The sequence below is a fragment of the Aethina tumida genome, chromosome 7, assembly GCF_024364675.1.
Source record: "Aethina tumida isolate Nest 87 chromosome 7, icAetTumi1.1, whole genome shotgun sequence".
NCBI classification, from domain to species: domain Eukaryota; kingdom Metazoa; phylum Arthropoda; class Insecta; order Coleoptera; family Nitidulidae; genus Aethina; species Aethina tumida.
The window spans coordinates 13,058,155-13,071,114 of NC_065441.1; the positions used below are offsets into that span (position 1 = coordinate 13,058,155).

The window sequence follows — 12,960 nt, forward strand, 5'->3', positions numbered from 1 at the left end:
ACTAAAAGTTTATACAAAAATATCAATTATTCTACAGAATTCTGGCGAAGGGTTATTTTGAAATGATAAATCCATGTTCAATAGAACTTTTTAACAAACGTTTTGATATGGAATGTCCCCTGTGTCTAAGCATTGAACTGTTGTATTGGTGATTGCCTAAAGTGACAATGTTTCTATTATAAAAAATATATATAGATGTCGCTTCCGACCTAGGGATTTTATTTTTACGTATCTTGTCATGCGATATTTTTACTGCATATGGCGAAGTCGCTGGTGATTTGTTGAATGAGCCGTGCAAGCCTATCTCAGTTAGCCTGACTAGCGTTTCACTTAGTTGCGTTCGAAAATTTATTTTTTCGTTGACAGTCGAACCCGTCTGGTATTGTTGCGACCAGCTGGAAAGACGCGCAACCCGTGCTGGTAAATTACCGTGGTAAGTGGCCTATCATGTTACGTACTACACGGAGCGATCTATCAATTTTTCGTTTTGCCTGGCGACGTTGCGCCAACAATTGATCGTGACGTTGAACCACTGTGTGCATTATATTATTACTGCACTTTTGTCGTAGGTTGTAACTAGGAACGTTCATCTTTCGCCTTCTGGAACATTTTTTGTTTTGTTCGGTACCTGAATCGTCCAAAAGGGCGCAAGTATTTTTATATGACTTTAGCAAAACACAAAGGTAAGTCTTAATTTTTGATACCTGTTTTATTTGCGACTGTTAATTATAGAATGTTACCATATGTGGCGGCTATTTTTGATTGGAAATCTACTGTAAATTTTATCATTCACATGTGACATGATGCAATAGTGCAAGTAATGGTTTTTTGAGTTTTTTTGTTTTGACAAACCACACAAATTTATGTTAATTTGATTATAAACATTTGTAATTGGCTAATTTAAACAAGTCAAAATTAAAACCAGTTAAAGGCACTTCATTCTAAAAACATTATTATATTTTGTAACTAATTACCAATTATATTTTGTAACTAATTACTTTTTTTATTATTACAACATACAATTTCCAGAATATCATAATTTCCTTAACTGAATTTTCTAATTTCCTTATGCAATAGTCCATTAGGTTATCATTTAATAAATTTGGTTTATTTTGTCAGATAAATCTTATTTGATTTATATCTCTTATTAATGACACAAACATTCTTTATTATAAAACGCGGTACATTTTAATTATATGAACATCCAGATAGTAACTTTGATAAAATCTGTATAATTTAATTTCATATTTGATTAATCAAAACTGGTATGGAAAGTAATTTTATAGAAAGATAAAGTTATTTTTATTCTGCCTGCGTGGAAAATCTTGTTTTTGTTATTTTAAATTATATATTTACTTAGTAATATAAACATTTGAGAAATTCCAGACAATTATGGAATGTTTAACTAGTATTTCCTACTACCTTGAATATAATAAATAACCGAAAAAGCACATGTTTTTTGTTATGTCAATTTTTCAGTATAAAAAATGATATTTTTAAAAATTATACAAGATATTCCTAAAATTTCACAGTTGTTCTTAAATTTGGTATAAAATTATCTTATCTATTATCTATGTAGGCAAAAGTCTTTGTCACTTGATTTTGTCTCGTATGAAAATCACTTTTTTATTTTTTTCAAACATTAAAACTGAGATATCTAAATAACAGCTGAGATAACCAAAATTAATCAAAATTACCTTTTTTTCAAATTATTCAAAGAATATGAACAGCTTAATAATTTTAAAAATATTCAGTGGCGTAGAAAAAGAAGAGAATTTTCCAGAACCTTTCTGTATCATTTAAGAATTACATGGAATTGCAGTTTTATATTTTATATAATATGTATAAATTTAAGAACAATTGGACCAAAGGAGAAAAATTTTTGAAATGTAAATTTACTTTAGAAATTAGAAAATTCTCCCAAATTTTAATCACTTTTTTTTAGAACCACCTTGTAATATAGATAATTAAATTTAATCTGTTATTTAATATTTAATATGAGATTAATAGAAAAGAATTTTTACAACATAAAGTGATATTTTTATTTAATTTTTGAGATAATTTTAACATATTCAATATATGTATACTAAAAAATTCAAAAATTATTGTGTATTTATATATCCTGAATTAAAAAATAATTTCTGATCATTATATTTTTAAATTTATGGACTAAATTGTATCAGAAAATATTTTTAATATTAGATAAATAATTCAATTTTTAAAGGAATCTACGTGGGAATGAAATGGGAATTTAATTTCAACATGTGTATATTTTATTACTTTTTTATTAGAACGTATTTTTCTGATAACAAAATTAGGAATTCGTCCAAGTTTCCGATAATCCCGACGAAATGTCTGTTGATTGCGCTTAGCGACAGAAATTATTGAATCCCATTCCACCCACCAATCCCGAATCCACACGCACCCACCCCCCACGAATATTTTCTCGAAAAGAGTTTCGCGAACCGTCAGTGGAAACCGGCCGTGGGAGTGGGGGCGGTGCGTCGTCGACGCGGGGGCGAAAAATCAATACGCGGTTACGGCGCGACGCGGGGCGCCTGTCTCGTCGCCCATTGATCGGGCAGACGGACCGAGTTGCCGTCGCCGCCGTCGCAGTGTGTCGGGCTCCGGTGCGAGAGAAGACTCCATCATATCAGCCAAAGGGGAAGTGCCGCAGAGAAGGCCCCAGGCCTCTCTAATGCTCATGAACTCGTCCGCATACGATGACCACGGCAGCAGTACGTATCACAAAAAAAATTAAATGTCGATTTATTTTCTACATGGACACTTTGTTGTTTCTTTACGTCTTTCTCTTTGCCTGTTCTGTTTCTGTGTCAATTGTTAGGAACGGGACATGTGGATGTTGATTGATTGTAGCATTATTTGTTTTACGTGTGTTTTATGGTATTGTGTCTGAAATGTGCCAAAGATGTTATCGGTGAATGTTGCGGTGCAGATCAATGTCCCGCAAAAGCAAACAATGCGGATGTGTCTTTGAACTACTTGCTCAAAATCGACCCGAAAGGAATGATCATGTAATCACAGCTGTTGTCTTAAAATCGAAATGGAAGTGCACGCGTAATTTGCTACGCATCACGCATACTCATTAACAACACGATTGAACATTGATTGTCTTCCATATGGATTTGGTTAACACGTGTTGATTCCCTATGCAATAATTTTTTATACAATTAAATTAAATTGAGCAGTTGTTCTAGTTTTGCTTTATGGATTGATGTTTATCCAAAACTTTTTATATCGTTATCAATTAAATTAGATTGATCAATTGATTTAAAAAAATACAATAGCAGTTTTTTTTTAATGATTATATTATGACCATAGCTATTTTAGTTAATGTGAACTATTAAAATAATATTAGTTTACTAATGTTGCTTTATAATGTTACATTTATAAACATAAAACTTAACTTTGAAAAGAATTTTTATTGGCTAAATGAGAAACGTTTAATTTAACATTAATGCTTTTTTATTGGGATAGATAGATCGGAAAAATCTAAAATAATCCCAAAATATTCAATTGAAGTTGTCCCTGGTCGGTAGAAAATTGGGAACAACTTTTCAGAAAAATTTGTTTTGGTTTCCACGTCACGTAACAAAAGAATATAAATCAGTTGTTAACAAAAAGAATAAAAATAAACGAAAAATAGTAATGATATTCGAAGGACCTTGGTTATCTCCCTAATAGTTTTAAAAATGTCTTCATATACAGTGTGGCCCAATTAAAAACGGGACATAAAGTTTGTATTTTCGTCCGATTTTGAGAAACTTTATTTTCAGTTGTAAAGAATGAAAAAATATGTACTTACAGATAAAATGTCACGTTTTTGGCACAAAATCAAAAGACGGGATAATTTTTAGAGATTCTGTATGTATTAAAACTAAATACAATATAACACAAAAATGGAAAATGTACAAGAATATCTATGAGGGAAAGTTGTCTGTTAACAAATTTCATCTAGGTTTCTGGATTTTTACTTAACCTTTAAAATCACTGTAAATCTGCAGAGGTGTATCTCTAAAAATTCCACAAACATAGAGTTCCCTCGTAGCAGAAACCAAAGGATCAAATAGACATGTATCTTTCAAAATTATGACTACTATTTCTACTATTAGACTCTATTTTCTACTCACATAAAGTAGAACAGTGGATGTTCAGCAACATTTTAATACTTTAAATGTAAGTATTGTAGGGCAACTCTTTGTAGGATCCGTGAATAGTGTTCTGTTGTATATAATTTATTGGTAGTTAGTTAATTTTGAATTGTTTGTATACACGTTGAAAAGCATTTGATCCATCTAAATGAACATCATGCACGAGAGAGACAATAAAATTTTATTGACTTTGTCGTGCATGATGTCTCTCTAAACTATCAGATGGGCCAAATGCTTTTCATACTGTATATAGGCCGTCAGAAAATAATGCATATTTGTTTTTTGTTAAATTTAATTTTCAATGAAAACGTGATTTATTTTTTATTGGGTCATTTGAAGAAGAACATAATTTTGAAAGTTGTTTTACCAAATAATCCTTTATTATTTAATTCAATTACATTTTTGCTCAGTTAGACTAATTAAAAAAATATATACTAGAATTTAATAAATATTTTAAGTTTGTATTCTTTTTGTGAATTGGTGTAGTTTATTATTTAATACAATTAATTTTTTATTTTCAATTAATGTAGATCAAATAAAAAAATACGCCCTGGAATTTAATTCATTTTTTATTATTACTTTTTGTCGTAGTTTATTTTTTATGAACTGATGTTATTTATTATTTAACTCAATTACTTTTTTGAACAACCTGTTTAGATTGCTTAGCTAATAATAACTATGTATGCTCATAAAAATTAATTATTTGATTATTTGATTTTTATGATATGATTATTTGTTCTTTTTTATGAATTTTTATAATTATAATAATATAAAAACCACTTTTTTACTTCCAAATAAGATTAAAAAATATGTGTTCATAGATTAGTCTAATAAATTGATTATTATTGATATATTATTACATTTTGCTATAGGTTATATTTGTTATATTGATACTTTATTATTTTTAGATTTAAATTGAAAAATTAAAAAAAAATATTTTTTAACTTGTATCTTTCCATTATTGGTATTATTACTTAATGGTGCCACATTTTTGTTCTGAAAAATTGGATTATTGAACAAATAAAAAAAGTTGAAAGTTACGTGTTGTAGTAGTTAAATCCAATTTATTTAATCGATGCTAGTCGAAAACGGTTACGTTACCGCGTGTTTTGCTTGAAGACGGCTGATTGCATAAAATAAATATTCCCGGAACGCCAACCCATACAATTAACGGTTGCGAGGAACTTAAGTGCCTTATCTGTTCATACGTGCATTGAAAATCATAAAAGATAAAACCTGGAGCGGAAAATTTTAATATAATAATCGTGGCAGGAAGTCCCACAATGAACAAGCCTGCCTGCTACGTCATTATTTCGCTCAAAATTTGATTTGCGTCGAGTGTGCATACGAAGAAAACTAAGCGACTGGTCGAACTGCATTCGTACCATTTTGCATGGTAACTAAAAATATTTTTTTATTAAATACGTAAGCATTGAATTCAGGCAATATGATAATATCTTTTATGCATAATGCGACCTTGCTACATTATAATTAATGCATTTACAAATGGCAAATAACAAATTCAGTTCATTGAATAAATGTCACTGTTTCTGTACTTCGTGTAATACGTTTATAAATCGTTATTTTCCTGTGAAAACTAACTTTCTTACTGAGCCACTTGGAGAAAGTGTCAGCGTTAAAATTGCTTCCGTTTGTGACTTGGGAACTTAAACAATTATTTATTTAAAAATTACTACTGTTTACCAGTTGACATGGTTCGATTTTACGTCAAACGTGTTTGACATGTCTTAAATCAAAATTTCAATGTAGCTGCCTCGAAAATACCTCATCAAATGATCGACAAGTTTACCATCACGCATCCGAATCGTAGCATCGATTGTGAATTATAAATGTTACGCCAAGGGATAATATATTATTAAAACATCCGTTACTTCATGTTCACATATGAAAAGGACGTGAAATTTTATGGGCCGATAAATAGTAAATGAGGGTAATAATCGCAATTGATCGCAAGATAATTTTAAGTAAGACATTTTAAACTGTCGTTAACATTTTGATCTTTCCGTTCAGTATCCTAGGAAATTCATAACTGACATACATCAAACGATTTTTGTTGACGGAATATGGTCAATTTATGTCCCTTCAACGGGAATTCAGAAGTATTCTGCATGTAAGTAATAGGTAGATTTAATATGCACATAAAACAATACCACACGCTCAATGTACGGTGGAAATTAAGTTAACATAAGCAACAGTAAATAAGACATTTATCTCCACCGGAACTCTCAATTACACTGAGATGTAACTCGTAGTCAGCCCAGTGAATTACAAACATTAATATAAATTATTCCGGCTTTAAATCGCATTTTTTTATTATTAATTATTTGTGGTTGTTTGTCTGGATTTGTAAAAAGGATGTGTGGTACAGAAAACGTATTATTCCATGTTTTTGTGAATGGTGTTTATCGTAGATGAAATTTTGTTGTTCGAAAGTCCGACACAAACAGTTCCACTTATTTGTTTTCGATCTTCGCGGTTCAGTTAATGTTGATTTCAATAAAAACATTGAATATTTATTTTTGTATCTGTTGTCCGAGAATTATTATGATAATGATTGATCATTGAACATTTAAAATTGCAATTAATTTCGTAGAAAAACAGTATCTTTTTGTATTATTTTTGTTTTGATATAGATTTTTCCAATATTCTGAACAGCAATTGCGATTAATAGTTGATTGTTTTATCATAATTACTTATATTAAAGTATATAATATGTGCAAATCATTTATAAATTCTTAATGCATTATATATTGAAATTCCAATCAAAATTAGCCGATAAGTAATCACTATTTTGCCACCATTAAAATGTGACAATATTTTCAGATACATTATTAACCAAAAGCATAGTTGGGAGTTTAGGGCCCGGGCCAGCGAGGTGTATGACTTCGCAGCGACGTGAGCCCACCTGTTATAGGTATTTACTTATTTTAGATCAGTTTTTAACAATAAAATTAACTGTTGCCATCCTTCTTCCTCAGGACAACAAAATTTTCATCTAATAGGCATCGGAAACTCCAGCCATTCAGGGAAACGTGACTGTTTTATCCTCGACAACCGCAAACAGTGCAGCTACTAAGCCAACCAAAACGAGGAACGGTGTACACTATCAAAGCTCCACAACGCTGCCCCAAGAACACCAACATTACCATTTCGAAATTGAGAGAGATTGGTAAGTACAAAGCAAGTTTTACCTCTTATATGCGTACTAAAAACCACCGTCACTCAATAGAGATTATACCGCCGCCGGAAACGGAGCGAGGAGGCAGCTGGTCCCACCACCACCACCACCCCAATCTGACCTGCCACAATCAACCATCATCTAATATTACGGAGCGTTAAACCGTCATCATGAGTGTGAACGTGAACCGCAACGTGAGCGATGTCTTCTATCGCTACAAGATGCCCCGCATCATCGCCAAAGTGGAGGGCAAAGGCAATGGAATTAAGACGGTGATCGTGAACATGGCCGAGGTGGCGAAGGCGCTGGGTCGTCCGCCCACCTATCCCACCAAGTACTTCGGCTGCGAGCTGGGCGCCCAGACCCAGTTTGAAAAGAAGAACGAGCGATTCATCGTCAACGGATCGCACGACGCCACCAAGCTGCAGGATCTGCTCGACGGGTTCATTCGCAAGTAAGTTGCCGTTGCTGGCACCAATCGTGCGGTTGTTAAAGGTGATTTTACCGTTCAGGTTCGTATTGTGCCCGGAGTGCGAGAACCCCGAGACGGAGCTGCTGGTTTCTACCAAAAAGAACACGATCTCGCAGGGATGCAAGGCATGCGGTCATCACGGTCCACTTGAGTCCAACCACAAGCTGACCACGTACATCTTGAAGAATCCGCCTACCCTCAATCCGACGTCCCAGGGCTCCTCCCTCACTGAGGGCAAACGATCCAAGAGGAGCAAGAAGGCGAACGGCGAGACCAACGGTGATCAGAACGAGGATGCCAACAACTGTACCGTTGACAACTCCACTACTGATCTTACCGCCGATAATGTAGGTTTATCTCAGTACTTTTTTCAATAATCTATAATAACATGCGTTCATTTCTCTAGGGTTTGGGCAGCGATGGCGATGATGACACCGAGTGGGCAGTGGATGTGTCGGAGGAAGCGGTACGTGCTCGCATGCAAGATTTGACTGACGGCGCGAAGAACATGACCATCAACGATGACCTAGAAAAGTCTGAGAAGGAGCGCATGGACATCCTTTACGAACAGGTTAAGTCCAGACGCGACGGCGGTCAGCTGGACAACGCACAGGTGCAGAAAGAGCTGCTCAGCGAGGCCGAGCGTCTGGAAATCAAGCAAAAGGCTCCACTTGTTCTAGCCGAGTTGCTCTTCGACCAGAACATCTTGTCCCAGATCAAGAAGTACAGGTATGTCCGTTAAACATTATGTGATTGCCAGAGGTTTGCATGGAATGGTTGTTACAGGCTGCTATTCTTGAGATTCACCGTGAATGACAAGAAGGCCCAGCGTTACTTGATGGGTGGTTTAGAGCAGGTCATCGCTCTACACCGTGACACTCTCATGGCAAAGGTGCCCGGTTTGCTGAAGGTGCTCTACGATTTGGACATTCTTGGGGAAGAATGCATCACCGAGTGGGCTGAAAAGGTAAAGAACGAGTCAACAGTTAAAGCCAGCAACTATTAATTTAATTGTTTAACAGGTTTCCAAAAAGTACGTGTCGAAGGAAGTGAGTCAGGAAATTCACGATCAGGCCGCCCCCTTCATAAAGTGGCTTAAGGAGGCGGACACCGAAGAATCCGAGAGTGAAGACGAAAGCGATGTGGAAATTGAGTATAACGATCGGGCTCAGGTCACTCCGCTCAAGGCGACACCGAAACCGGCCGCTCCTGTCAAGAAGCCAGAACCGGAGGATGAAGGCGGCGACGATGTTGACATCGATGCCATCTAAATTGACCCACACGGCACAGCAGCATGTTTATGTTCTACGTTTACATCCTTCTACCTACTTCTACTGATAACGTTATTACAGGGTGTCGGGGTCCGTTTGATTATTTATCCAATTAATTTTTTTTAGTGTCGTGTCACTTTATTACCCACACATAAGGCGCCCAGTTCTAGTATTAGTACGATTTTCTTATGCAGCCGTCTACTGAACTGATTTACCGTTGTAAAACTTTGCCCCGGCTCGAAATGGGTGGCAATTTACTATGACGGTAGGTGTTTAGTTTTTCGAAAATTGTGTTAATACTCATGTGGCCCAACTATGGAATTACGTATAAAATAGTATATTTGAATTTCCGTAATTATGTCATCGGAAAAGAGTCTTAAATTAATTGATGGGTGGGCTTCACCATTTTACCCGCTTATAAGTTTCCTGTGTATTTTTATCTTATTTACTATTTATCGGTACCAGAATATCATATAAAATCCGCAATATTTACTTTTATTATTCCTATTGATTTATATAAAATTCAGAATGTTAACATACAGAATTTATATTTAAACAGATGGTTAGGTAGGTTATCATATTTGCCCATGTCATGTATTTTATTACAAGTTCAACATGGAATCTAATTTTAATATTGTTTCATAGTCACAATAAACAATTTTAAAAATATGTTGTTTTTTTAATTCCAATTCCATTGATTATTACACAATAAAATAAAGGGATCAGGAGGAATAAAATATAATAATTTCTAACAATTAAAATTCACCATAATCATCATATTCTGTCAAAATGACAAGCAATGAAAAAAGTCGTTCGGTACATCAGTGCTTTAGCTCCCATATCTGGTTTGGTTGTTTTCATGTGGGTATACTATGTGTACGTCTTTTTGCTGTGCGTGGATATCATAGAAGAACCAGTGAAAAAGTACTCATACATTTCTGTTTTCTCCTTTCTCATTTTAATGAGTGTTTGGTGTCTGCTTGGAACCACTTTCAAATCCCCAGCTCTGGTGCCTATGCAATATCGAGTTACAAATACACAGCACAATCTCCTGCTGGAACTGTCCGAAGACGAACAACATAGCTATTTGCAACAAATTGTAATCAGAAAGAACTTGATGGTTTTAACGTGTTCACCCAATGGCACCATAAGGTAATATGAAGGGTTTATATTTCAATTCACATTGTATATTTATAGATACTGCTTCAAATGCAGACAAATCAAACCTGACAGAACTCACCATTGTTCCACATGTGAGACGTGCGTGTTAAAAATGGACCACCATTGTCCCTGGGTGAACAACTGTGTGGGTTATTCAAATTACAAGCAATTCTTCTTGCTGATATTTTACACCGTACTGTATTGTCTATTTTTTATAACCACATCTATGGAGTACATAATTAGCTTAATACAAGAAAAGCGCAGAGAAGCGCAAATCATCGGCGCGTAATTATGCATTAATTAATAGGCAGAATTGTAGTTAAATATATTTTTGTAGATTTACAGCGTCCGTATTTGCAACCATAATATTTATGGTGCTGTTGGGGTATCACATAGAATTAGTAGCCAAAAACGAAACCACCATTGAAGCCTTAAGAGAAGTGATGTTTTCTAACGGGAACATGACTTTCGATTTGGGATGTTGGACAAATTTTGCGGAGGTTTTTGGGGATAATCGACTTTTATGGTTTATTCCAGTATTTTCCTCCAAGGGAAACGGCTACAATTTCCATGCTATTTACAGAGTTTTAGAATAGTTTTTTTTTTTTTTTTGTAAAAGCTTACATTTTTATATCACACATATACATAGGTATAAACAAAAATAATATACACAGTATTAAAGTTTTTATTTACATTTAGTATTCACAACATATAAAATTTAAAAAGTAGTGCTTGAGAATATTCACAAAAATATATAAAATAGATTAATTCAGGCATTAACAAATGTTTATAGTATTTATATATGTGTAAACAGAAGTGATACAAATATTTGCCAAATCGTTGACCATATTTTTTATATTTAAACAATTCTTACATTAAAATCTATCTATTAAATATATCATACATTTTTCAAAAAATTGAATAAAACCAAAATATTAATTAAAAGTTTATTCAAAACATGTACAATAAATTAAGATTTCACATAATGTGTCTTACAGGGTGTCTACTAATATTACTTATATAGTAGCATTGGATCATCAGAACTGATATGTTCCATGATTTCTAACAATGATTCTACATCTTGTATAGAGTTTATAGTTGGGGGAGAACCTAATAAAATGACAGTTTTTTTATCAATAGATATTTTATAGGTATCTAACTTTGAACTGAATGTAACTGATCTTTCAGATTCTTTCTTGTCAGTAAACACAATGCCAGTTATTGCTTGCTTCTTTATCATAATCTTTATCCTCCACTCAGGTGAAGGCAACTTCATAGTCTTTACATCTTTGACTAATATATTAAAGTCATAGTTCAGCCTTCCTTCTTGTGGTGACTCTTCTTCAGGCATTAATAAGAAATATGTGATGTCTTCAATTTTGCTTTTCTTTGGCAAATCAGCAGTTAACTCCTCAGAGAGTTTTCTTTTTTTAATAGCATTAACAGATGTGACTTTAAAAGTGGGTAAATCATCTTCATCAAATGGTTTATCCTCAATCAAAGTTTTAGTCTTAAAACTTAACATCCTGTTCTTTATTTGCTCTTTAAGGTTCATTGTTAAATTGCTTTGTGATTTACTAGTCATTACTAGACTTTTAATGTTTAGTGTTTAATCACCTTAACATCACTTAACCCTTTTGCAGTAAATTTATATCTTTGTAAATTTAAAAGGTACTTCTTCAGCACTTAATTAAGATTAATATCAAAATACCTTGTTTATATGCTCCCCCTTTCACTCTAACATCAGATTAATGATAGATGTCAGCAATAGAAGTATAATCAATTAACTAATGAATAATTATTTGTATTCAAATGTCAAACTATTTAGATGTATCCTTAGTTTCACTGCACATAAGACCTTCTTGTCTATTGTTGTTTCTCTCAAAGTCACATCAAAAGCTTTATAACTTTTTGTTGTTGTCTCTTTATAACTGGAAAACACCTTGTACTTTTCCTAAGTGGTTATTTATTTCGACCTGCCTGAAACTCCTCAACTTAACCTCAATCCTGCTTCAATCAAAAATGATAATAGAGGACGACGTATCCACTCCGTACCTTGTATTTAGTAAACTATCGTGTTCATATAACCACCTGCAATAATAATAGATGTTGTATATTTTTGCATTCACAAGAAATACAAACAAAACTATACAAACAAGCGGTCGACGCTAAGGAATAATTTAAAAATACTAACCATGATACCAAAGGTTGGACGTGTAAATGGTATAGACCACAGAACACAGATGTGGATGAAATTTACAAATTTTTGTAATTATTTGTTGTATGCAACAAACGTGATTCAAAAACTAAACAACAAACGTAGAATTCTGAAAACATTTGAAAATTCTCAGCGCCATCTACATGCTTATAAAATAAATTCGTTTCAGTTTTTGAATTACCGCTTAGGCCCTATTAAAACTAAATTTCTCTAAATAATTCAGAGGATTTATTCTAAAAAAATGCCAGTTTGCCACAAAAGACAGTTGAATAATTTAATATATTTTTTAAAATTACGATTGTTACAATGTACAGTGGTAGCCAGAAAATAGCACCAAATTTAAAATCAAACATTTTGTAAAATATTTCATAAAAGGATTTAATTCAAATTTTGTCCAGTATAAAACAGTATATATTTCAGTAAAAACAATATTCGAAAAAAATTAAAAGTTTGCACAAAAATGTATT

The 12,960-nt window shown here is 33.3% G+C and overlaps 2 protein-coding genes and 1 long non-coding RNA gene across 6 annotated transcripts; 2 read left to right on the forward strand and 1 right to left on the reverse strand.

Annotated features, from left to right (window-relative positions):
• The first annotated feature begins 262 nt into the window (after positions 1-262).
• Positions 263-9,783, forward strand: LOC109597785 (eukaryotic translation initiation factor 5). 3 transcript variants are annotated; one of them, XM_020013552.2, is made up of 9 exons: positions 263-433; positions 570-683; positions 7,017-7,107; positions 7,172-7,362; positions 7,423-7,825; positions 7,884-8,190; positions 8,250-8,572; positions 8,630-8,810; positions 8,866-9,783. In XM_020013552.2, exons 5-9 carry the CDS (start codon positions 7,542-7,544, stop codon positions 9,112-9,114), a joined length of 1,344 nt encoding a protein of 447 aa, XP_019869111.1. In that variant the 5' UTR covers positions 263-433; positions 570-683; positions 7,017-7,107; positions 7,172-7,362; positions 7,423-7,541; the 3' UTR covers positions 9,115-9,783. The 3 variants fall into 3 exon arrangements, with proteins under 3 accessions (XP_019869111.1, XP_019869112.1, XP_019869113.1); XM_020013554.2 differs by lacking the exons at positions 263-433; positions 570-683 and adding exons at positions 5,927-6,157; positions 6,204-6,303; XM_020013553.2 differs by lacking the exons at positions 263-433; positions 570-683 and adding an exon at positions 2,585-2,738.
• A 93-nt stretch (positions 9,784-9,876) lies between these two features.
• On the forward strand, positions 9,877-10,959 carry LOC109597726 (palmitoyltransferase ZDHHC20). Of its 2 annotated transcripts, none has more exons than XM_020013481.2 (3): positions 9,877-10,266; positions 10,312-10,560; positions 10,613-10,959. In XM_020013481.2, the coding sequence occupies exons 1-3, from the start codon at positions 9,914-9,916 to the stop codon at positions 10,869-10,871; spliced, it is 861 nt and encodes a 286-aa protein (XP_019869040.1). In that variant the 5' UTR covers positions 9,877-9,913; the 3' UTR covers positions 10,872-10,959. The 2 variants fall into 2 exon arrangements, with proteins under 2 accessions (XP_019869040.1, XP_049825500.1); XM_049969543.1 differs by having other exon boundaries at positions 10,330-10,560.
• A 249-nt stretch (positions 10,960-11,208) lies between these two features.
• Positions 11,209-12,659, reverse strand: LOC126266189 (uncharacterized). Its single transcript, XR_007548651.1, has 2 exons — positions 12,470-12,659; positions 11,209-12,366 (listed from the first exon to the last, which is right to left on the reverse strand). It is a non-coding gene; the product is annotated as an uncharacterized LOC126266189 (long non-coding RNA).
• Between the last annotated feature and the right edge of the window lie 301 nt (positions 12,660-12,960).